At 44.2% G+C, this 27,090-nt stretch overlaps 1 protein-coding gene across 1 annotated transcript in view; it reads left to right on the top strand.

The window, feature by feature from the left end:
* LOC126204297 (uncharacterized calcium-binding protein B0563.7-like) overlaps nt 1–27,090 on the top strand; it is a 532,738-nt gene that overhangs the window by 471,306 nt on the left and 34,342 nt on the right. Inside the window, exon 4 of the mRNA XM_049938684.1 lies at nt 20,227–20,470. Coding sequence (XP_049794641.1) covers nt 20,227–20,470 — 244 coding nt within the window. The remainder of the gene's footprint in view (nt 1–20,226; nt 20,471–27,090) is intronic.

The raw sequence follows: 27,090 nt of genomic DNA, 5'->3' as shown, positions 1-27,090 counted from the left end.
TGTCATGATGTTCTCGTTTTGCGCCAAAAGAAACTCAGTGACAACTGTCTGCTTGGAATGTACCTCCGTTACAGGCGGCAATTCGATGGCCACGTGTAGTGCCGCCACCAATCGGAACTTCATTAAACTATAGGGGCTAAAGCGTGAATATTCCGCAATGTTCCACAGCAAATACAACATTTTTTTTCTTTCACGTAGTGTTCTGGTTTTTGCTTTTGTATTTCTAATCATTTTGTGTACAAGTTATGGAACATGGATACATGTTTTTTCATCAGTCTCTTGCCTGGTTGTGCACTACATCTTCAACTATTTTTACCCTCTACAGCTTACTCTGGCTGCATGGAAATTATTGCCTGATGTCGTAACATATTTCCTATAATCCCGTACCTCCTACTCGTCAGTGTTTTCCATATGTTTGTTTCTTTACCTTACCAGCTCACCTAATTTTCCACATTCTGCTATAGTATCATATCTTCGATTCTCTTCTGTTGAGGCTTTTTCACAGTGCATGATTCACTACCACTGCACAGTATGTACCCCAAAACGCCACATTAAAAATTTTTAAAAAAAAATATTTGCAGTGTGCGTCTTGATTAATAGCGAAAACTGGCAATGGTGAAAGTACACGAAAACAGAAGCAAAACCGTTCCAGAAAACTTTGATCCGTAAATAATCCCTTCGCGAGGCAATTGCCCCTGGGTGGCCACGGGCAGCCGTTGACCTGAGTAAGAAACACTGTCCTGTTTATTGCATATGTATCTGAAATGTTAACTTTTCGATTAAGCTTCCATGTGACTGAGCTCAAATTTCACCCAGAGTCCATGATTTTGGAATGTTGTACGTGAACTACGGGGCAGCGGCTCGTTTTTATGCCAATGAGCCAATATGGTCCAACGTGATAGTCAAGCAGGGTTTATACCTTAGCCTCTAAGGCCACCTCTAAACTTTTCTCTCTGGAACCACCTGGAAGAAAAAGTATTCACTGTGCAGCTATCCCGTTGGTACTATCGAAGAAATGAAGACACGAATAGTTCACTCTTGTCAAGATTTGCGATATGATGCGACAGTGCTTGAAAGAATTCGTAACTCACTGTAGAGCCGAGTGCTATATTACATCCAAATGCGAGAAAAATATGGTGTTCAGCAAACTGTAATTTGCAACACGCTAAAGTACAGGGTGGTTATAATTACACTTTCTCTACTTGAGTCAGTATAAACGAAAAACTGTTTCTAGTATGGGGACGCAACTTACAGGAATGATGATCAGACTGTGCGGTGAAGGATTTGCGTTGTTAGTAGTGTTAGTGTCATGACTTGCCTTTAGTTCCCTTTATCTCTGAGAATTCGCACTCCAAGGACCAAGAACATGCAACAAAAACGGCACATGTTACTGTGATCTGATTCTATAACATGTGATCCCTGCTCTAACGGAAAGATATGGGTTGGACTCAACTACTTTGATGCACGATGACGTTCCACCTCATATTGCTCGTGAGGTCACTCGGTTTCTCCGAATAAATCCGAAACTTTGGCCGATCGTTCCAAACTGCGTGGCCACCAAGATCACCAGATTGGAACCCGTGCGATTTCTGCAAGGTTACCCGAAGGACAGTGTTTATCAAAGGGATACTGACAAACTAAAGGCTGAAGATGGGCATAGCGAGGGAGGCAGCCAACATCCCAACTCAGACATTTGGGGCAGCAGTAGAGCAACATCAAGTGTGGTTCCAGGCTGTCGTAGATGTAGATGGCCATCACACTGAGCAACGTTTGTAACCTGGAACCTAAACATGGAACGCAGTTAACAAATGTTAAGCTCTTGTGTGGAAATTAAAGTGGGTTTCTTTCAATGGTTTATTTGTTTGTCCTGATAAATGTTTCCTCAAAGTTTCATTGTCCTACGATCACTCGCTCTTCATGTGGATCCTGTCAAGTAGCGAAAGTTCAATCGTAATCACCGTGAGGTGCTGTATTTCTTATTATGATACGCCATGGGTGAAATTTGAGTAAAAGTTTACGTTCAAATACATTTCTACCAACTACGGAAGTCAGTACTGGCTCGAGTCAAACATTCATAATTATGTCGAAAACTGCTCTTTTCCTTAAGCATGTTTACGAAAACGGTTTGTTTTCTATGGATGGGCAAATTTTTGGATATATCGATATATATTGTATCAATATTTATAGGTGAAGGTGATGTAGAAACAGAATGTCTATATATCGAGATATGCTTCGAATTATCAATATTTGTAGAAATTTTTAAAAAATTGGTCAAAGTCACAGAAATGATTAACAAACATTTCAAAACTGACAAATACTTTATTATATCCAACATTAACCAACAAAAGACACGCAGTCTAATATAAAATCACTTATCTACACAAAAACGAATTAATGAAACCAATAATCTTCACCGATACACATTAACAGCAACCTTTGTTTAATATATACCTTTGCACACATAGTTATTTTGGAAACTCGCTGCGCGGGGTAGCCGAGCGGTCTTAGGCATCTTGTCACGGTCTACGCGGCTTCCCCCGTTGGAGATTCGAGTCCTCCCTCGGACATGGGTGTCTGTGTTGTCCTTAGCGTAAGTTAGTTTAAGTCAGATTAAGTAGTGTGTAAGCTTAGGGACCGATGACCTCAGCTGTTTGGTCCCACAAGACCTTACCACACATTTCTAAAAATTTGGAAACTCAGATCAATCTACAAACAAACTGAACACTGTAATTAAAATGATATCACTTTTCGCACACAATCACCAGCACATAAATAAGAGCATGGGAACCGTGTCCCACTACACACAGACGCTGTGTTCAGGTAAACTGTATATAGTGTGTCACGTCACGATAATCAGCGAACAACAGCAAGGTACCTAAAGAACCAAAGACGTAGGTGGTAGGAGGGCGTCAGGTTGCGTCATTCTTCCGTGGATATTATAGGTAATGCTTGGATGGCTTCGGCGGATGGTCAATAGAATGCGACACTGATCTGCGCCGTTCTTGGGAATATTGTTCGTGCCAAACGTGCCAGATAAATGACGAGCCAGCAGAAGCGAAATGGATGACGAAAGAGAAGCCTCGGCTTCCTGGGAGTGAAACACTTGTGATACATGTTCTGAACATGAAATATTGTGCTTACTATAATGATTTCAGACAACAGAGCTCATTTCCCATTAAACACCACTGCAGTAATGTGTGTGATTTTTGTGCCGAGTGTTCATTACTTCTACAGTGCGTCTATCTTTTCTTGATCCAGGCAATCACAAGGTAAGAGAAACGCACATTCTGCATCGTAGTTGAGAGCAGAAAGTGGTAATTTCCACCATTCTCATACAGTGTTGTCACCAAATTTTGCATCTTGCACCTAGTATTTGCATTGGTACAGATGACACACAAAAGTAACAAGCTTTCATAAATATGCAGTGCAGAAACATTCATGTTCAAATCTGTTGCTCACTTGTAGGATTACGTATTGAATTAAATTAAGTGCACCGTAAGACATTTACTGTCAGATTGCAGATTGGTAGCAGTTGGTATGGGCAACAAATCTGCTGATGAGAACTATAGTACCTATAAATCGCTAAAAGACAGAAAATAAAAATATCGCTTTCGATATTCAGTATTAAATGTAGATTAATCGATAATTTAAATATCGACGATGTATATTGATGTTACTATGGAGTATCGATGTTCTGACATCGATATTTACTGGGCATCCCTATTGTCCTCTTTTGTACTATAGTTGAACACGTGTCAGTTTATTAATTATGAGGGTTTTTGAGTCATCAGTCTCTTAACTGGTTCGAAATGGGCGCCACGAGTTCCTCTCTTATGCCAATGTGTTTCAATCTCTCTCTTCCCTACAATTTTTACCCTCTGCGTCTCCCACCAGTACCATAAGACTTATAGCTTAACACAAATCCTATCATCTCCCTTCTTCTTGACAGTGTTTTCAACATTTTCCCTTCTTCCCAGATTCTACAGAAAACCTTCTCATTTCTTACTTTATCAGTCCACCTAATTTTCAACATCCGACTATAACACCACATCTCAAACTCTTCCATTTGGTACTTTTGCTGTTTTCCCACAGTCCATTACTCACACAACGGTGTGCTCCAACCGTAAATTCTCAGAAGTTTCATCCTCAGATTAAAGCCGATTAATGGTACTAGCAGACTTTCTTGGCCAGGAATGTCCTCTTGTCTGTGCTCGTCTGCTTTGTATTTCCTTCTTGCATCGTCGGTCGTGGGTTGTTTTACTTCCAGGGTAGCAGAATTGCTTAACTTTGGCCACGTCGCAGTCCCTGATTTTGAGGTTACCTTTATTGCCAATTTCTTTTCTGCTACTCCTTATTACTTCGTCTTTCTTCTGTTTAGTCCCAATCCATACACTGTACTCATTAGACTATACATTCAAACCAGCACATCCTGTAATTCTTCTTCAACTTCATTGCGGATACCAATGGCATTAGCAAATCTTCTCATTGATATCCTTTCATTCCGAACTTTAATCCCACTCTTGACACTTTCTTTTATTTTCGACACTGGTTCATAGATGTATAGATTGAACGATAGGGGCGAAAGACTACATTGCTGTCTTACAACGTTTTCAATTCTAGCATTTTATTCTTGGTCTTGCCTTCTTACGGTTCTCTATTCGTTATTCTGCATTTATTATATTATCCTTCTTTCTATACTCTTATTTTATTTATACTTTAGAACAACTTGCGTGATTTGACATTGTCGAACGCTTTCTGCAGGTGTGGACCTTACGTGCCACATCGGCCTCCCGCTTCTTTCGTCTTTCCTGTTCTTGACGGGAAAATCAAAACATTTTAGCTTTGTCAGGCACACTCCGACTGCCCAACTCGTTAATCCATCTGTGACTCATCACTGCGTGTATAATAACCTAGCTGCTACTAACAAAAATAAAGTACTAATGCGAGAGAGTCAGATGAGAGATGTATGATAACTGGCGGGATGTTTTCAGCTGGCAGCCGCGATGAGCAGTTGCAATGGCCCGGAGCGGCGATTCCGAACAAGTGTCTACATTCCTGTCGACGACGATTGGACGGCGGTAAGTCTACAGTGCCCACCTACCGCGTTCCCCCTGCATTGGGCATCGGCTGGGCGTTTAGAGTGGAGAATCTACGGTGCCACGTAACCTTCGGCTGAGAACGTTCACTAAACCGAGACTGAACACCGTTATGGTTCAGGTGGTGTTGCCATAAGTCTCCACGCCACGTCTTTAAAAACTCACAGAAGTACTGTGTTGTCACCTCTTCTCTACCACTGGTGTGCAGCCCCCCTATTGACGACAGCGTCAGTGTAGCCTTCTGAAACTACGAAACTAATAACTTAATCCAAGTTAAGCTCTCGTTTATTGTAACTCATAAAATACCTTGACGTGAACTTTGGTAAACAAGTACTCAACAAAGGCGGAAACATAGTCCGGGACAAGTTAGCACTTCTTACCATTGGATACTTGCGATTGGCTGCCGATGTCAGAGATAACGAGCTCCTGGACCGTCGGCTCTCCTCGTCAGATGATGTCATCCTAGCTTCCAGATAGCGACCGTAATGGTTGTGGCAAAGTTGTCCATCCGCTGCAGGCGACTTCTGTGAACAGCCGCCGAGGCTTATGGTTCTCACGGCCTCGCCTATAGTCCACGCAACCCAGTACACGAATGCGCTGGAAGGGATGTCTATCCGGCAGGGGCAACCGGAGGATTCGCTATACACTACTGGCCATGAAAATTACTATACCAAGAAGAAATGCAGCTGATAAACGGGTATTCATTGGACAAATATATTAAACTAGAACTGACATGTGATTACATTTTTGCGCAATTTGGGTGCTTAGATCCTGAGAAATCAGTACCCAGAGCAACCACCTATGGCCATAATAACGGCCTTGATACGCATGGGCATTGAGTCAAACAGAGCTTGGATGGCGTGTACAGGTACAGCTGCCCATGCAGCTTCAACACCATACCACAGTTCATCAAAAGTAGTGACTGGCATATTGTGATGAGCCAGTTGTTCGGCCACCATTGAACAGACGTTTTCAGTTGGTGAGAAATGTGGATGACGTGCTAGCCAGGGCAGCAGTCGAACATTTTCTGTATCCAGAAAGGCCCGTACAGGACCTGTAACATGCTGTCGTGCATTATCCTACCGAAATGTAGGGTTTCGCAGGGATCGAATGAAGGGTAGAGCCACGGGTCGTAACACATCAGAAGTGTAACGTCCACTGTTCAAAGTGTCGTCAATGCGAACAAGAGGTGACCGAGACGTGTAACCAATGGCATCGCATACCATCACGCCGGGAGATACGCCAGTATGACAATGACAAATACTCGCTTCCAATGTGCGTTCACCGCGATGTCGCCAAACACGGAAGCGACCATCATGATGCTGTAAACAGAACCTGGATTCATCCGAAAAAATGACGTTTTGCCATTCGTGCACCCAGGTTCGTCGTTGAGTACACCATCGCAGGCGCTCTTGTCTATGATGCAACGTCAAGGGTAACCGCAGCCATGATCTCCGAGCTGATACTCCATGGTGCTGCAAACGTCGTCGAACTGTTCGTTCAGATGGTTTTGGCTTGGAAACGTCCCCATTTGTTGACTCAGGGATCAAGACGTGGCTGCACGATCCGTTACAGCCATGCGGAGATGATGCCTGTCATCTCGATTGTTAGTGATACGAGGCCGTTGGGATCCAGCACGGCGTTCCGTATTACCCTCCTGAAATCACCGATTCCATATTAAGCTAACAGTCATTGGATCTCGACCAACGCGAGCAGCAATTTCGCGGTACGATAAAACGCAATTGCGATAGACTACAATCCGACCTTTATCAAAGTCGGAAACGTGATGATACGCATTTCTCCTCCTTACACGAGGTATCACAACAACGTTTCACCAGGCAACGCCGGTCAGCTGCTGTTTGTGTATGAGAAATCGGTTGGAAACATTCCTCATGTCGGCACGTTGTAGGTGTCGCCACCCGTGCCAACCTTGTGTGAATGCTCTGAAAAGCTAATCATTTGCATAACACAGCATCTTCTTCCTGTCGGTTAAATTTCGAGTCTGTAGGACGTCATCTTTGTGGTGCAGCAATTTTAATGGTCAGTAGTGTATAAGGGGGCGATCAAAAAGTTTCCGTTTGAGGGTATTGCTGCAGCGAATATGCAACTCCGATATGTATATGTAAGCGCCGACATGTAGGAAAGGGCGTATTGTGGCATTCGTGTGTCTCTGACGTGCGTGGGGTAAATGTGGAAACGTGAACTACGGCGGCGTTTTACCAAATGCGTCCAAACAGCACCAACGTGCTATTATTGTCTTCTTGCCTGCCGAAGGGCAAACACTGATAGATATCGATAGAAAATGAAGAATGTGTATGGGATCGCGTGTCTGTCGAGAAAGACCATTATGGAATGGTGCTCGACCAGTGCTGCTGCTGTTTCTTGATAACGCACGTTGTAGGTGTGCTGTGCCTCAATGCTCAGGCGAATTTACCTGATTGGCATACTAATTCTGAAATGTACGGCCTTCGAACGGAAACATATCGCAAATGTAACGTAGAAGTTGCGCCAAGCCAAGTGGGTGACAATGGATAGTTCTGATGTCTCCCGAATGCGCTGGATTATCACGCCTTCAATCTCTTAATCCTTTCAGTCCCACCAACACGAAAAAAAAAATCCAAATAGTTAATCTCTATTATCATAGTAAACAACGAATACAAGAAGAAATTTGCAACAAGTAAACATTCAATTGTGTTAAGGAGGTGGTTTCACTATGGAACCAGTATGACATACAGTTACCAACCACAAATCGTTTCATGTGATATGTCTATGCCACAGTCCCACATCTCGAAACTTTCATTAGTTCATCATGCCTAAAACATATTCCTAGATAAGAATCTTAAATGGGCCAAAGTTTTAATAAATTTTGTATCAAAACTGTATACCGTCCACGTGGTTTCATTCCGAAATCACTCATGAAAGCAAAAGTACAAAGTCAAGTGTGCGTTGCAATAACTTTCGATAAACTTACCTTCACTGACAATGATCTCATCAATATTGTCACTGTAAAAAAAAGCCGCAAGTCACAATCTCCTACAATCACGTAGTACTATATCCGCACCGAATGTTGCTTTGAACGCAGTAATTTATTGCTACGACGAGTCTCCTTGGTAGAAGTACCTGAGTGTGCCACTAGATGCCTCTGCCTTACAACAGCATCTGTGGTTTCATGCTAAAAGCATTGGTACTTCAAAAAAATTAATGAAATGGTTGCTTTAGGCAGAAACCCCTGGTAGCCGAAGGGCTAACAGTGGCAGCTCTCTGTCGGACGAGGATGCGCAATAAACAATTACGGACTTCTTCTCGCAGCAGGTCACGTGTTTTGCCAAATGGGTATCTTGAACATGGTACGTCAGTGGGATGATTGCCTCAATGCTCAGGCGAATTTACCTGATTGGCATACTAATTCTGAAATGTACGGCCTTCGAACGGAAACTTTATGGTCGCCCCCTTACAATGCTGTATAGACAGCTTGCAGTTTATGGAATAAAACACAACAGCAACTGACTGAAATTAGCCTACATTTGTAGCGTGTAACACTTCGTTTCGCCCTAATAACAACATCTACGTGTTCACGCATGGACTCTACGGGAGACGGAAAGGTTGGGGGAGCCATCAGTGAGGGGGTTTGTCATTAAGTTTTGATTAGCTGAGGTCTCGAAATTTGGTGATAGTGTTAGTCATTCTCTATACCCTTCAATGTGACTCATTTCCCCCAATAACGGACGACGTTTCGGAGACCTTGGTTGTAGAAGGAAACATTCCAGCTTTAAGATTTTCTCGTTGTCATCTGCAAATGCACGCCACACATGAAAGAGGAAAGATCCACTGGGTCTCGTCTCAGGAGAATACGTCGGAAGCGGGAAGGGTTGGGATAGGGGGATGGGGGGGGGGGGGGGCAGAGGGTGGTAGACGAAATTTGATAGGCCAAAAAAGCAGCATGTCTGACTGTGACCTGTAAAAAGGGAACTGGGACACTATCTTGGAGATAGTGCTTCTCGCGACGCTTCATCTTGACAGACTTCCGTAACCTCCCCAAGAGCCTTAATTGTTAGCGACACATCTTGACAGTCCCAAAAAATACTTAGCATTGCGTTGAGTGTTGGATTTTCGCCATTTTTGGAGGAGGAGAATCGACATATTTCCAGTAACTGCTGTGTCCTTCATCTCGGTGCTATAATGAAACACCCAGCATTACTTCATGGTGACTGATAGGCTAAGGAATTCATTTCATCTGGCCTGAGACAGCTGTAACATTTCTGATGCTACCTCAGTTCTGTTGGATTTATGAAAGCGTGTGAGCAGTCGCTGAACTCAGTTGGCGATGATCTTTGTCGTGTTCAAATTGTCGCACAAGAGATTGGAAACTGATTCATGAGCGATTTTTCATTTTTTTCCAGTATAGCCTCGATTGTGATACACCGATTGTGGAGCACCAGGTCCTCTACTTCCCTTGCGAGAGATAATTTGAACAAGCCTATAATTTATAATGAACGTAAACAGTCTATACCGCAAGAAACCTTTATGTTTGTGGCTACCAGTTTCGGTCAGTTTTTGTTCATCTTCAGACCTCATACCATGATGGCAGACTGTGGCGGTGAACGGAGCAGGCGTTACGACTCCATGAACGTCAATGAGCAGTTGTTCGTGTAGTCGTAATGCCTGCTCCGTTCACCGCCACCGCCCACCAACATGGTGTGAGGTCCAAAGATAGTCAAAAACTGACCGAAACAGGTAGACTTAAAAATAAAGGTTTCATGCGGCCGAGACTGTGTATGTTCACTTTAAAGAAAGAAACGCTATTCTCCATGACAAACGTTCTCAAAACTTACTGAACACTAATTGTTGAGCAAGCTCACTGCTGAAGATGCTCAAAATGGAGTGGCGTGAGGTTCTCGATATTTTTTCTCTTTTCTTCCGTCTTGATCGACGCATTTACCGTTTCACAGTCCATAACAGCAGAGCAGCGGACGTTTTGTTCGGAGCCGCAGCTCGTCTGGAGCAGAGTCGGAACAGGGTCGCAACAGCCGGGCCACAGTTCTCCTCATGAATTATGTATTTTCTTTGGTGTGTCCGGCACAGCGTGCAATTTCTGAGCGCTCGCCTAGATACTACTTATGCAGTCCATTTTACTCTAATTTTGCAGTTATTTCTCTGGATGCTCACAAATTTAAAAAATATCTGCACCAGGGAATAAGAATAAGCCTCTGTTTTTTACGCCAACGATGAGAACAATCGACTCGATTTCAATAGCGTTGGAGTCTAACATGCATTAGGCATGAGCGTCTTTATCAGCAACTTCTAAATACGGGAGGAAGCACCTAGCCTTTCCACCTCATTATCTCGTTTAACGTTTCACACTTCAAAAACATCAATAAATTGTTTTCATTTCACCGAGAGAAACGAATGGATCAAAAAATAATAGCTAACTTGTTCCATCATCTTTGGACATGCATCCGAGGTAGTATTTTTTCTTTATGTGATATTTTGTCTGATAACCTAACGGCCATCTCCAAGATGAGTCACTGGCAGAATTTAAACCGCATGACACAATATAGACACCAGCTGTTGGAATGCTAGTAGCTATAAAAGGCTCAGAACAATAATCAATAATTCTTCAGAGAGCGCAGACGTGAAGTGGGGAGGGGGGGGGGTGGCAGTGGGATTCCATGATTTGAATATACTCACTTTCAAGAAAGGTGCATCGAGACACCAGCGATACGGTCGCCTTCTATAGCCCAACAAATCTGCTGTGGCTGAACACAGTATTTTCCACTATCCATTTCATCGACAACGCGAAAGCCAAGATACTGGCCACAGCCTCATCCACTTGGGATTCAGTGGTCAAGAAAACTCTGGAAATGCAATTATCAGACATCCTGCTCAATCAAGACGAGACTTTTCAGCTCGAAAAATCGTTGAAAATCCACATTACTCCGACAGACCACGACTAGTTCTAGGTACTGCTGTTAAACAACTTCGAAAAGGGTCACCAGACTCGAAATGACTTGTGAGACGACTTTTAAATAGTCACAGATTCTTTCTACAATTGTAAGAGCCCTTTAGCAATCTGACTGCACTCAGAAAGATTCCTATATCTAAAGCACTAGTTTTTGAAAAGTGTGTCATCTGCAACCTGTCCCTCGCTACATTCGCGAAATCCCCACATAGACCAAACAAGACATTCAAAGCTACGTAGGACAAGAGTGACATCAAAATGCAAACACTTCCAGTGTCCAAGGGAACTAACGCCGTTTATTTACTGTCTTTGAAGCTCCCCGACCTGCCTCCTCTGATAACACCTTTGCCTGCTAGCTAACGCCACCACGTTCTAATATAAGCCATCCGGCGAGGAACCACAAGCACACACATTAAATGCAATACATGCCAACAAAAATCTAAAAAGAGACCTGATCAGGACTCGATATCGTGAATGGAAAGGCATCGTCGATTTCTCATAAGAATTCCAAACTATAAGGGGTGATCAAAAAGATTCCGTTCGAAGGCCGTACAGTCCAGAAACGGTATGCGACTCGGGCAAAATCGCCATGAGCATTGAGGCAGTCATCCCACCGACACGCCAAGTTGAAGATACCTGTTTGGTACAACACCATGCCTTGCAACGTACGTAACTGCCTGCTACAAATCCTAGTCCTGAAGGAATCGTCTACCCTTCAGGGCCTTTTTTAAGGGATCGAAGGCATGGGGAGAGTGTAGGATTATAGAGCGTGTGCTCGAGTATCTCCCACTTGAATGGCGTAACTCGTGCATTGCGACATTTGCGGTATGAGGACGCGCGCTATCATGAAACAGCAGCACCCCTTGTCGCAGTTTTCCCGGACGTTCCGCCTTAATTGAACCCCTATATACGCGCATCGGAGTCGCGCTGGGTTGCATATACGCTGCAGCAACGCCCTTACGCCGAAACTTTTTGATCGTCCCTTACAGAAGAACAACTTCATCACTGTCGATAACTAGGTTACCACTTCTCAAGCAGATAACTTCATTTCCGCCGCCAGATTGCCTGCAACTCGCCTGCTATGGTTGGGTGAAATTTTATTAGAAATAGCAGACTGATAAATAATGAAATAAAGTGTTTATTTCAACATAAAAGGAAGTCCTACGTTCTTTAAGAAATACTTGATCCTGCGAAATGGATAATTATTCCCTGACGTATGACCCCGCTTATGGACACGTGGCAAAATGGTGACTTTACTTTGTGCTTGTGTAGTTGGCGATGTTCGACCTCACATAATTTCGTAGCACCTGCTGGAAACTTCCGGGGTTCGTCTTTAGACGGAGACTGATATGACCACGGTATACTTATTTTTAGCTGATTTATTGAAGTTTCACATTATTCAGATATTAATTTCATTCATGTGGGCACGAAGGCCTACCCACAGCCAGTTTTGGTTTTGAAGCCGTTTTCACATTGAAAATTGTGTGACGTTGTGTCATAACGCGACAGAGAAAATCGCAGGAGGCGGCAGCTAAGGTAGGAATAGCCTTCCAGGAGATGTTGCAGAGATGGAGAAATTAATTCACTCGCAACGACAATTAATATATACGACGGTTGGAGCTTTAATAGTGTCAACTACACTCCTGGAAATTGAAATAAGAACACCGTGAATTCATTGTCCCAGGAAGGGGAAACTTTATTGATACATTCCTGGGGTCAGATACATCACATGATCACACTGACAGAACCACAGGCACATAGACACAGGCAACAGAGCATGCACAATGTCGGCACTAGTACAGTGTACATCCACCTTTCGCAACAATGCAGGCTGCTATTCTCCCATGGAGACGATCGTAGAGATGCTGGATGTAGTCCTGTGGAACGGCTTGCCATGCCATTTCCACCTGGCGCCTCAGTTGGACCAGCGTTCGTGCTGGACGTGCAGACCGCGTGAGACGACGCTTCATCCAGTCCCAAACATGCTCAATGGGGGACAGATCCGGAGATCTTGCTGGCCAGGGTAGTTGACTTACACCTTCTAGAGCACGTTGGGTGGCACGGGATACATGCGGAAGTGCATTGTCCTGTTGGAACAGCAAGTTCCCTTGCCGGTCTAGTAATGGTAGAACGATGGGTTCGATGACGGTTTGGATGTACCGTGCACTATTCAGTGTCCCCTCGACGATCACCAGTGGTGTACGGCCAGTGTAGGAGATCGCTCCCCACACCATGATGCCGGGTGTTGGCCCTGTGTGCCTCGGTCGTATGCAGTCCTGATTGTGGCGCTCACCTGCACGGCGCCAAACACGCATACGACCATCATTGGCACCAAGGCAGAAGCGACTCTCATCGCTGAAGACGACACGTCTCCATTCGTCCCTCCATTCACGCCTGTCGCGACACCACTGGAGGCGGGCTGCACGATGTTGGGGCGTGAGCGGAAGACGGCCTAACGGTGTGCGGGACCGTAGCCCAGCTTCATGGAGACGGTTGCGAATGGTCCTCGCCGATACCCCAGGAGAAACAGTGTCCCTAATTTGCTGGGAAGTGGCGGTGCGGTCCCCTACGGCACTGCGTAGGATCCTACGGTCTTGGCGTGCATCCGTGCGTCGCTGCGATCCGGTCCCAGGTCGACGGCCACGTGCACCTTCCGCCGACCACTGGCGACAACATCGATGTACTGTGGAGACCTCACGCCCCACGTGTTGAGCAATTCGGCGGTACGTCCACCCGGCCTCCCGCATGCCCACTATACGCCCTCGCTCAAAGTCCGTCAACTGCACATACGGTTCACGTCCACGCTGTCGCGGCATGCTACCAGTGTTAAAGACTGCGATGGAGCTCCGTATGCCACGGCAAACTGGCTGACACTGACGGCGGCGGTGCACAAATGCTGCGCAGCTAGCGCCATTCGACGGCCAACACCGCGGTTCCTGGTGTGTCCGCTGTGCCGTGTGTGTAATCATTGCTTGTACAGCCCTCTCGCAGTGTCCGGAGCAAGTATGGTGGGTTTGACACACCGGTGTCAATGTGTTCTTTTTTCCATTTCCAGGAGTGTATTTATTTACAGGTCGTACAAAATAGATACGTATTTCAAAGTTTTACTGACCATCAAAGTAGTCACCAGCATTGTGTATAACCCGTTGCCAGAGATTTGAGAGTCGTAGGATACTCTTAGCAGTGCCAGTTGTGTTGACAGTTCGAGCGGCACGGTCTATTGCCCAACGAATTTGTAGCAGTTCTGAAGCGAATGCCGTGAAGTGTTTCCTTCAGTTTAGAAATCAAGGTGAACTCACGAGAGCTTAAGTCAGGGGAGTGAGTAGATTGTATAGCACTTAGCAGCCCTATCAGTCAAACAAATCAGTAACAGATTGCACTGTACGTGCTTGACCACTGTCCTGCAAAACGATGGCCAGGTCCTGCAAGTGTCATCACTTCTGTCTCTAAGCTGGCCGTAGGCTGTGTACCAAAAATGAACAGCATAGAGACAGAAGTGATGACACTTTATGCAGGATCTGACCATCATTTTGCAGGACAATTCTCAAGCACGTACAGGGCAAGCTGTTACTGATTTGTTTGACTGATGGAGCTGTAGTGACGTTGGACAATGGGTTCTATAGCGAAATCGGAGTTCTGACTCAATCAGAAGGTGTTCGACTGAGTTCAAGTCGAAACTCTGGGCAGGGCTGTCCATTTCAGGAATGCTATTATTCACTAACAATTGCCTCACAGCGCTACTTTATGACAGGGTGCATTGTCAGGTCGATACAAACAACCCGTCGTCTCCTAACAGTTCTTCTGCTGTACACAGTACACAATGTTGTTAAAATGCGTTCATATCCTTCCGTATTTAGCACTGGAATAAGGAGTCACGCCCTAATCACGTAAGAAACGCCCATATCGTAAGACCACCTCCTGCGTATTTTACTATTCACACTACGCATGATGGCAGGTAAAGCTCTCCAGCCATTCACCAAACTCAGTCTCTTCCGTAGGATTGAAGCAGGGTACAACGTGATTCATCACTCCAAACTGCTCGTTCCCAATCACATAATGTTCAGTGGCGTCGCTCTTTAGACCAGCTCAAGCATCGCCTAGCTCTGACTACTAAAATACCCTGAAGCGCCAATGCGTATTCAAATACAGAGATATGTAAACAAGCACAATACAGCGCTGCGGTCGGCAACGCCTATATAAGACAAGTGTCTGGCGCAGTTGTTGGGTCGGTTACTGCTGCTAAAATGGCAAGTTATCAAGATTTAAGTGAGTTTGAACGTGGTGTTATAGTCGGCGCACCAGCGATCGGACACAGCATCTCCGAGGTGGCGATGAAGTGGGGATTTTCCCGTACGACCATTTCACGAGTGGACCGTGAATATCAGGGAATCCGATAAAACATCAAGTCCCCGACATCACTGCGGCCGGCGAAAGATCGTGTAAGAACGGGACCATCGACGACTGAAGAGAATCGTTCAACGTGACAGAAATGCAACCCTTCCGCAAATTGCTGCAGATTTCAATGCTAGGCCATCAACAAGTGTCAGCGTGCGAACTATTCAATGAAACATCATCGATATCGGCTTTCGGAGCAGAAGGCCCACTCATGTACTCTTGATGATTGCACGACACAAAGCTTTACGCCTCGCCTGGGCCCATCAACTCGCCTGGGCCAGCCAACACCGACATTGGACTGTTGATGATTGGAGTCCCGTTTCAAATTGTATTGACCCATGGATCCTGCATGTCATTAAGGGACTCTTTAAGCTGGTGGAGGCTCTGTAATGGTGTAGGGCGTGTGCAGTTGGAGTGATGTGGGACCTCTGATATGTCTAGATACCACTCAGACAGGTGACACGTACGTAAGCATCCTGTCTGATCACCTGCATCCACTCATGTCCATTGTTCATTCCGACGGACTTCGGCAATTACAGCAGGACAATGCGACACTCCACACCTCAGAATTGCTACAGAGTGGCTTCAGGAACACTCTTCTGAGTTTAAACATTTCCGCTGGCCACCAGACTCCCCATACATGAACGTTATTGAGCATATCTGGGATGCCTGCAACGTGCTGGTGAGAAGATGTCTCCGCACCCTCGGACTCTTACGGATTTATGGACAGCCCTGCGGGAATCATGGAGTCAGTTCCCTCCAGCACTACTTCAAACATTAGTCGAGTCCATGCCACGTCGTGTTGCGGCACTTCTGCGTGCTCGCGGGGGTCCTACACAATATTAGGCAAGTGTGCGAGTTTCTTTGGCTCGTCAGTGTATGTGGCTTATGAGGAGTTGCTGAATCACTGTACTCCATTGTTTTTTAACTCCTTACGCATAGTCATCGTGGTAGCTGGACTGCTGGTAGCATTCTGGAACTCACGAGTGATTTCTTCCAATGATTTCATGCGATTTACAACAAACCCCCGCAACGCTCGGCGGTCCCTGTCCTGTACATGAGCTCTACCTGCATTTGGTTCAGCTGCCGTTGTTCTTCGCGTTTCCACTTCACACTCACGTGACGAACAGTCTGCTTTGGCAGCTTTAGAAGAGATCTGTTGTCCTCGATGGATTTGTTACTGAACTGACGTCAAATGACTAGTCCATATTCGAAGTCACTGAACTCTCCTAACCGACCCATTTTGCTGTTACTGCACTTCCACTGACACCATAATATTCTCCATCCCCTTTTATACCGGAGGGTCCACCTCTAGTGAGATATAGTGGCAAATGCCGCATTACGTAGGGATATTAGGAAACTTTTGATAAGGTAGTGTACTTAGTCGCTTTTACAAACAATTTGATGGAATTACCTTTCCCTGCATTAAAGACGCGTATCTGTATTCACAGGGCATGTACCCTGTAATTGAAAAAAGTATCATGATGATCTCCCCATTGGCAAAAGATTCCGGAACAGTCCCCAATCGGATTTCCGGGAGGGGACTGCCACCAAGGGGAGGTGATCATGAGGACAAGACTGTGAGTCGGGAGGGGGGGGGGGAATGTTAGAAGTCTGAACTTAGTAGGAAAGCTAGAAAATCTGAAAAGCGAAATACAAATGCTCAGTCTACATATGGTGGTAGTCAGTGAAGTGAAACGAAAAGAAGACAAGAGTCTGGTCAGCTGATTATAGGGCAATATCAACAGTAGCAGAAAATCGTATAACGGGAGTAGAATCCGTTACGAATAGGAAGGTAGGACAGAGAGTGTGCTACTGTGAACAGTTCAGTGATAGGTTTGTATGCATCAAAATCGACAGCAAACCAACACTGACAACGATAGTTCAGATATACATGCCGACGTCGCAAGCTGAAAATTAAAAGATGGAGAAAGTATATGAGGATATTGAACGGGTGATAAATTTCAGCTAGTAATAGATGTACTATATGGCTTCCGAAAAATATCATCCTGACAATTCCGAAGACTGCAAGACCCGACAAGTGCGAGAATTATCACGCAATCAGCCTAGCACCTCATGCACCCAAGTTGCTGACAATAATAATATACGGAAGAATGGAAAACAAAATTGAGTAGGTTTTAGATGATGATCAGTTTGGCTTTAGCAAAAATAAAGGCACGAGAGAGGCAGTTCTGACGTTGCGGTTGATGATGGAAGCAAGACTAAATAAAAATCAAGACACGTTGATCGGATCTATTGACCTGGAAAAAGTGTTCAACAAAGTCAAATAGTGCAAGATGTTCGAAATTCTGAGGAAAATTAGGGTAAGCTTTGGGGAGAGACAATATGTACAAGAGCCAGGAGGGACTAATAAGAGTGGAAGACCAAGAACGAAGTGCTCAGAAAAAGAATGTAAGACAGGGAAGTAGTCTTTTGCCCCTGCTGTTCAATCTATGCGTCGAAGAAAAAACCATGGAAATAAAAGGAAGGTTCAAGATTTAATTAAAATTCTCAGTGAAAGGATATCAGTGTATCATGATGACATTGCTATCCTCAGCGACAGTGAATAAGAATTACAGGATCTCCTGATGGAATGAACAGTGTAATGAGTACAGAATATGGATAGAAAGTTATGAGAAGCAGCAGGAATGTGAACAGCGAGCAGCTTAACATGATGATTGATGGTCACGAAGTAGATGAAGTTAAAGAATTGTGCTACCTAGGCAGCAAAATAACCAATGACAGGTGGAGCAGGAGGACATCAAAAGCAGAGTAGCATTGGCAAAAAGGCATCCCGACAAGAGAAGTCTACTAGTATCAGACATAGGCCTTAATTTGAGGAAGAAGTTTCTGAGAATGTACAGCATTGTATGGTAAAGAAACGTAGACTGTGAGAAAGCCAGAACCCAAGAGAATCTAAGCATTTGAGATGGGGCGCTATAGACGGATGTTAAAAATTAGGTGGACGAATAACGTAAGGAATGAGGTGGTTTTGGGTAGAATCTGAGAGGAAAGGAACGTATGGAAAACACTGGCAAGATGATGGGACATCCGTTAAGATATCATGGAATAACTTCTGTGGTAATGGAGGGAGCTGTAGAGGATAAAACCTGGAAAGAAAGACAGAGTGGAATAGATCCAGTAGATAATTGAGGACATAGGTTGCAAGTGCTGCCCTGAGATGAAAAATTTACTACATGAGAAATTCGTGGCGGGCTGCATCAAACCAGTCAGAAGATAACACCATACGAACACACCAGCTGCTACCACAACGACGGCGTCCTCGCTACGCAGACTAGAGGGCGCCTGATATAAGCTTTGTAATCCATGGCAACGGCGTCCTCAACACAAGGAGTAGAGGGCTCTATAGTCGTTCCATATTAGCCGTTTAGTAAATTGACTCAAATGTTTTCGACGTAAATGTACGAATAGATATATTACATTACAAGACGACGCCAGTTTTTGTGTGCCGCAAATTGTTTTACTTTATATTATGGCACATAACGTAATATACTTTTACGAATTTTACGAGTTGACTACGGAACATTTGTTATTATTTTATAATTAACACTATAATTGTAACTATTTTTGAGTGGAATGGTTCCGTTTTCTGTTATTTACTGTCACTTAAATTTATTTTAAACCAAGGGGACTAGTAATTGCGTATAATAAACTGCCGCTGGGGGTCTTGCCGTCTATTCACGTGATCTCAGCACACTATTTAAGCCCATACGAAGAGTTTGTCTCGCATACTTTCCTGCCGTTATGTAGACAGGAGTGACACCACCAGCAGTCGACCAATGGGTAACATATTTTAAATTTATGTAATTTTAGCTGTTGTATGATGAAGTCTTTCTGACGGATATCTATAATTTCACAGCGTAAACGCCCAGAAAATGACCCCCACGTCGGGTTGAAACCGGTTGGTATAATAACAATAAATGCGATTAAGGTTGTTTTTGAATAATTGAGAAGGGTGATGATTCAAAAATGAAAAAAAGGGAATGCTTCACTCTTCCATTGATCTACAGTACATTGCTGCCAGTAAAGCGGTTCCTTCGTATACTGTTTGCAAAATCGAACGAACCTCGTCAGGTTCAGTGGCGCTTCCTCCCTTGAGCGATTTCAGCTGATTTTCTATTCCTTGGTCATTATTTCGATATCTGCCATTTTGTCATTCTTTCTATGATTTAAAGGAGTCACTACAGTGCGATCTTCCTCTGTGAAACAGTTTTGGAAAAGGCGTTTAGTACTTGGGCCTTTTCTGTGCGACCAGCCGGAGTGGCCGAGCGGTTCTAGGCGCTACAGTCTGGAACCGCGCGACCGCTACGGTCTCAGGTTCGAATCCTGCCTCGGGCATGGATGTGGGTGATGTCCTTAGGTTAGTTAGGTTTAAGTAGTTCTAAGTTCTAGGGGACTGATGACCTCAGATGTTAAGTCCCATAGTGCTCAGAGCCATTTGAACCATTTTTTTCTGTGCGATCCTCCATTTTAATCCTATTATGGTCACAGACTGTATGGACATATGGCTTCGATCCGTTTTCTGATTTAACATTTGACCGAGGTACTATAGTTGCATGCTGGAATATTTTAGGTCGGAATAGAAAGCATTGTCCTGTCACTGTTCCGCACCTCTTTTCCATAGTGCCATGTCCCCACGACACCTGTCCCCTACCCTGTCCCCTGGCGTTCTTCTGTGCTCTGTGCTCTGTGCCGCGTGGCTGGTGCGGGCTCTGGAGTCGCTGTGAGCAGTCGTCCTGCTGTTGTGTCCCGCAGACGCGCCAGACCGCCGGCACCGGGGTGGCCAGCCAGGGGCAGCAGCAGCAGCATCAGCAGCTGACTGGCTCCAGCCACAGCAGCAGCAGCGGCAGCGTCACCGCCGGCGTGGTGGCTGGCGCGGGCACGGCCTCCACTGGGGTGGGGGTGGGGGTGCCTGTGCGCACCTCCCCCGACGCCGCCTTCAGCACGCAGCCCGCTCCGCCCGCCGCACACCGCGGGGTCACCAGGTCGCAGATGAAAGGTATGCACCACTCTGCCCTAACGAAAACGTGTTATAGGAATAACGCCGTACACAGGTCAACCAGCTGGGCGACCTCCCTCCTGCCGATCGGGACTGCCCCGACCTGTTCGCCTTTGTGTGGACGATTTTATAGCAGCCTGGTCTGTGGTCTGAGTGCATCGCTTTGCTGGCGGACCTCTACCTGCTAGAATCGAATGCTGTATAGCATCCCACATTTGTCAGTGACGGTATGTAGGGTCCACCATGCGGCCACAGTGGACTCACATCTACATCTACATCTACATTTATACTCCGCGTCCGCCGCCAGTAGATGTTCACAACATAAATTACAACCTAAAGCATATTAAGAATTTTTATGTAGAATTAAGCTACTTGACATGCATTTTAACAGACAAAAATAAGAGGACAAGTAAATATATAGTAGATAAGTTACAATCACGCGACAACCAAAATAAAATGGAGCTGAAGTATACCAACAAAAACTGGGAAAAAAATATGGACTAACGTAAATAACAAAACACTGACTACGGAAGTGCAAGCGTCAAGGTACAGAGTTGTCAACAAAATTATTAGTACCAATGAAAAACTGTATTCAATAGGACTACATGCAACAAATGTGTGCCAGAAATGTCACAATTTGGACTCCTTAAAGCATCGCTTCATCTGTAATGGATACAAGACTATTTGGAATGACATTGTATTGCAAGTTGCTTTTCTCAAACGGACCGATGGAAGAGAAATCACACTACACGATATACTCTCCCCAGAAGAAATATCCTTTCCACCACAAAAAACAATGTCATCTTGTGGCTATTCGGAAATTTTGTCAATTATGTTGTCAACAACAAAGGCAATGACAATCTACGAGAATATCGAGAATATCTGAAAGACGAATACTTCAAAATATACCGGAACAAAGACCATAAAAAGAAGTTCGGGAATATGATGCAAATTTTGTTTCAGAAACAAGGCAACGGTTAATACCTAAATAATATGAAATCGACCGAAAAGCATGTTTTCCCAAAAAGTAACAGGAACCATGCCGCAGCACAAGAATAGTAGGGAAAAACTATTCTCATGCATAAGACGTGCATCACTGAAGAAGTTTAATTTCCTCTCTTAATTTTTACTTTTGCTTCTCTCTCATTTTTGTTTAAATTCTAATGGAAGAATATTTTGCGTTCCGTTTATGCAGTCGATAGTATTATAGAGAGAGTTATTTTCACGGTAATCTATTCGGATTACAATTTTTAACATTGTCTTCAAGATGCAATTCAGTTTCATAACCCATTAAAAAAAAATAAAGTGGGTCATTGAAGCTCGCCAAAGAAGACGCATGAAGGAGAGCGAATGGAAGGGCTAGAAGGGGAAATGGGAGGCCCTATAAAAATAAAAAAATTAAAAAATTAAAGAAAATGGTCAGCGTGACGCAATGTCAGTCCTAAGGGCCCGGGTTCGATTCCCGGTTGGGTCGGAGATTTTCTCCGCTCAGGGAATGGGTGTTGTGTTGTCCTAATCATCATTTCAGCCCCATCGACGCGCAGGTCGCCGAAGTGGCGTCAGCTCGAAAGACCTGCACCAGGCGAACGGTCTACCCGACGGGAGGCCCTAGCTACACGTCATTATTATCATTATTATTTACACTTCGCAAGCCACCCAACGGTGTGTGGCGGAGAGCACTATACGTGCCACTGTCATTGCCTCCCTTTCCTGTTCCAGTCGCGTATGGTTCGCGGGAAGAACGACTGACGGAAAGCCTCCGTGCGCGCTCGAATCTCTCTAATTTTACATCCGTGATCTCCTCGGGAGGTATAAGTAGGGGGAAGCAATATACCTCATCCAGAAACGCACCCTCTCGAAATCTGGACAGCAAGCTACACCGCGATGCAGAGCACCTCTCTTGCAGAGTCTGCCACTTGAGTTTGCTAAACATCTCCGTAACGCTATCACGGTTACCAAATAACCCTGTGACAAAACGCGCCGCTCTTCTTTGGATCTTCTCTATCTCCTCTGTCAACCCGACCTGATAAGGATCCCACACTGATGAGCAATACTCAAGTATAGGTCGAATGAGTGTTTTGTAAGCCACCTCCTTTGTTGATGGACTATATTTTCTAAGGACTCTCCCAATGAATCACAACCTGGCACCCGCCTTACCAACAATTAATTTTATATGATCATTCCACTTCAAATCGTCCCGTACGCACACTTCCAGATATTTTACAGAAGTAACTGCTACCAGTGTTTGTTCCGCTATCATATAATAATCCAATAAAGGATCCCTCTTTCTGCATATTCGCAATACATTACATTTGACTATGTTAAGGGTCAGTTGCCACTCCCTGCACCAAGTGCCTATCCGCTGCAGGTCTTCCTGCATTTCGCTGCAATTTTCTAATGCTGCAACTTGTCTGTATACTACAGCATCATCCGCGAAAAGCTGCATGGAACTTCCGACACTATCTACTAGATCATTTATATATATTGCAGGTGGGTGAGCAACCTGCTCAGTTCATGTAGGGGGGGGGGGGGGGGGGGGATATCGGCCGACCAGTCAGGCTGTCAATAAGCAGTTTTTGCATACGCCCTTAGGACACGCTACCTTAATGAAACACTGTCTGTGTGGACAAAGTATTCATGTGTTACAACGAAGTGAAGGCCTAAACCAGCAGTTGTTTAGCTATTGTTAGGTTCTCCTGAGCTGAGCACTGCTCCACAGAGAACCCAGAAAAACAGTGACACACAGTGCCCTGTGATATTATCTTTCCATTCTGTGATTGTGTGGCAGCAGGAACAGAGCCCTAATGTAGCAGCACAATGTGGCCCAGGACAACGCTGATGCACATAGCCCTTACTGTGGAAGGTGGATACTCTGAGTGAAGACCATCTATCTAAGCGATAGGATCCTGACGTCAAATCTTGGAAGGTGTCCAGACCATGAGGTGGCAGCCCCACCAGAACACTCTGGGTCTGTGGGCCAATAACCCGTAACTCCAAAACATTAAAATCACAGAAACTAAAGGGAGAAATAACTGGATGGATCCAAAGGATATGATGACCTTTGGTTTAAAAAGGAAAACCCATATTGGATTCTGGAATGTAAGAACATTGAGGCACACAGGAAGGTTGAGACAATTGGTAAGTTGAAAAGTAGACAAAAATGCATCATCATTGATAGAAAGTTTCATAAATAGGTGTCTCCAGAACATTATAATATTTGGTGGCTAGAATATGAGGAAAACAATCCAGATATGTATAAAATAAGATATGTGTGAGAAAAAAGTGGAAATTGATTGACACATACTGAGCGAGCCAGAAGGAGCAACTGAGAAGAAAGAATCTGAACGGAATCAAAAAAATGGTTCAAATGGCTCTGAGCACTATGGGACTCAACTGCCGAGGTCATTAGTCCCCTAGAACTTAGAACTAGTTAAACCTAACTAACCTAAGGACATCACAAACATCCATGCCCGAGGCAGGATTCGAACCTGCGACCGTAGCGGTCTTGCGGTTCCAGACTGCAGCGCCTTTAACCGCACGGCCACTTCGGCCGGCTGAACGGAATCCCCAAAGCGATATATAGCAGATAACAGAGTTCAAATGTGATTTTATCGTCTACGAAAAAATCCCATATGTGCAATAATTAAAAAGGAAACCCCACTCCATGTTACGTTAGGGGGAAGGATGTCGTCTCGATACCTGTTTGGACACACACTGAGCGAGCCAGAAGGAGCAACTGAGAAGAAAGAATCTGAACGGAATCCCCAAAGCGATATATAGCAGATAGCAGAGTTCAAATATGATTTTATCGTCTACGAAAAAATCCCATATGTGCAAGAATTGAAAAGAAACCCCCACTCCATGTTACGTTAAGGGACAGGATGTCATCTCAGTCATATATATATATATATATATATATATATATATATATATATATATATATATATCACGGTCGTGTCTTACGCAAATACCTAAAAATCTCCATAAGAACAAAATTGTTGGACCAGATCCAGAATACCTTGCTTTAAACCAGACACGAATATTAGACAAAATTAAAATGGAGGAAACGACAGACTGGACACAACTTTCAGGAAGAATCCGAGAGGCCAGGAAACTAGCACAAACACCACGCACAAGGAAACACCGCTGGTGGGACCACACATGTGACCAAGCTATTGACCAACGAATCAGTGCATGGAAAAAATTTAGTAGCCATAAATCCCAAGAGAATTGGATGAACTTCCTGAAAACACAGAAACAATCAAGGAAAATCATTCGCAGTGAAACACGACAGTATGATAAACGGCGACTGACGGAGATCGAGTCGGACTTCACGAAGAACAACACAAGAAACTCCTAAAGAAAGTTCAGAGAAAATATGACTGGATATCAACCACCCAACTTGTGCTTCAGAAGACGGGATGGAACCCTGGAAACCAATACCAAAAACAGTTGTGACATTCTGGCAACGTACTTTGGAAAACTCCTCAACATGGACCCCCCTATGGAAGAAATGATACAGAAACAAGGACGTACAATCCAGATAGTGAACCTCAACTCTAGAAGAAGTTAAAGAAATAATCAAGTCACTCAAGAATCGTAGAGCACCAGGAGAAGACGGCATCATCGCGGAAATCCGGAAGTTACAAGACCCAGAACTCACCAAAGACATTCATAAGATCTTGGAAGATATCTGGAAGACCATGAAAATTCCTGACGGCTGGAAAACTGCCCTGATACTCCCACTACACAAAAAAGGTGCCAAGACTGACCTGAACAACTACAGAGGAATATCCCTACTACCGGTCACATACAAGATCCTCTCTAAAGCTTTACTAAACAGACTAGAATACCAGACCGACCACTTAATTGGGGAATACCAAGCAGGCTTCCGTAAAGGGGTGTCTTGTACGGAACAAATTTGGAACCTGAAAATGATTTTACAACACAAACAGAACATGATCATTACCTTTGTCGATTTTAAAAATGCATGCGACTTTATCGACCGGAAAACTCTCTTCAAAATTCTAGCAGAATACAAAGTAGACAGCAAAACAACTATCATCGAGCAAACATTGACTAACACGACCTCCAAAGTAAAGTTCTGTGGGGAACTATCAGAGCCTTTTGAAATTCGCACAGGTGTCCGACAAGGCGATGGCCTCTCATCTCTCCTTTTCAATCTAGTGTTAGATAAGGTAATAAAAGAATGGGAGACATCACAACACGGGATAACCTTATGAAACCCACAGATTAAATGCGTGGCATTTTCAGACGATTTGACGATTGCCACGAAAGGTATAAACAAAACAAGGTTCTATTGAAAAACTACACGAAATCGCTTCCAAAACTGGACTACAGATCTCTTACGAAAAGACACAGTTTATGAGCAAGAAGGAACTCTCATCTCTGAACGCAAAGTACGGCACGATTTACAAAGTGGCAACTTCAAATACCTCGGTCAAACACTACAAATGAGTGGACATAACAGAGACTCAAACGAAGAAAGAAAAACTAAACTGGACAAGGCATACAAAGTAGTGTGGAACCATTACAACAAGAAGTCTATCTCACAAAAAGCCAAATTAAGCCACTACGACACGATGGGGCTCCCCGAGGCACTATATGCAAAAGAGACCACACTAATCCTAGGGCATACACGTATCAGACAACTAGAAAAAGTAGAACGGAAAATACTTAGGAAAATATTTGGCGCAACTAACAACAATGGAATATGGATCAAGAAACCTACAGAGGTACAAACATACGGAGACAATCACAGAGATAATTAGAAAACTCAGACTACAATTCTATGGACACCTACACAGAATGCCATCACACAGACTGACCAAACAGATCATTGACTGGATAACCACTAGAAACAACAAATGGGTGTCAGAGGTAAAAAACGACCTGAACCAACTCAACATAACAGCAGACACAAAAACGACAGAATAAAATTCAGATACATCATTAAGAAAAGTGAACTACATGACATACACTGTGACAAACGAACAGGCGTAAAACGGACCGAATAACGCAAGCAAGATCACAGCTGGAAGATGAAAGAAATATGGGCAACCAAAAAGGCAATCAAGATGAAGCCGAAGACACGAAGCCGACAAGAAGCATGGACAGAGGATGGGAAACACAGCGAGCGAGGGACAGTCAATAATTAAGGAAACAATGAAGAAAAAACTGCATTTTTACAAAATGAGACTTTTACCACTTCTGAACATGATCCCTACCAATATTAAACACTTGTCCCTATAATGAAATAGCGTTTTTATACCTGGTGCAAAGAATATTTGTCTTGTTGTCACTTTCCCACAAATTATTTGACCTCCTCGTTGTTTCTGAACTTTGGATCGAAATGGTGAACCCAAGTTCCATCACACGTTAAAATCTTGTTCAGAAAAGGGTCATCTTCCCTTTCGCAGCGTTCTTTATAGTTTGTGCACATTCTGACTCTTGCCGTCTTGTACTTGTTTTACTGTAATTGAGCTAGTTACTGATAACTCCATGAACTGTGCCAACACTTACTGCAACTGTTTTTGCTAAATGTTCAACCCTAAGACGTCAATCTTCACAAATAATATCATCAGTGAGGGTTTCAAGTG

This window comes from Schistocerca nitens, chromosome 9 (genome assembly GCF_023898315.1).
Source record: "Schistocerca nitens isolate TAMUIC-IGC-003100 chromosome 9, iqSchNite1.1, whole genome shotgun sequence".
Classification (NCBI taxonomy): Eukaryota; Metazoa; Arthropoda; class Insecta; order Orthoptera; family Acrididae; genus Schistocerca; species Schistocerca nitens.
This window is presented reverse-complemented; position numbering and strand designations above follow the sequence as displayed.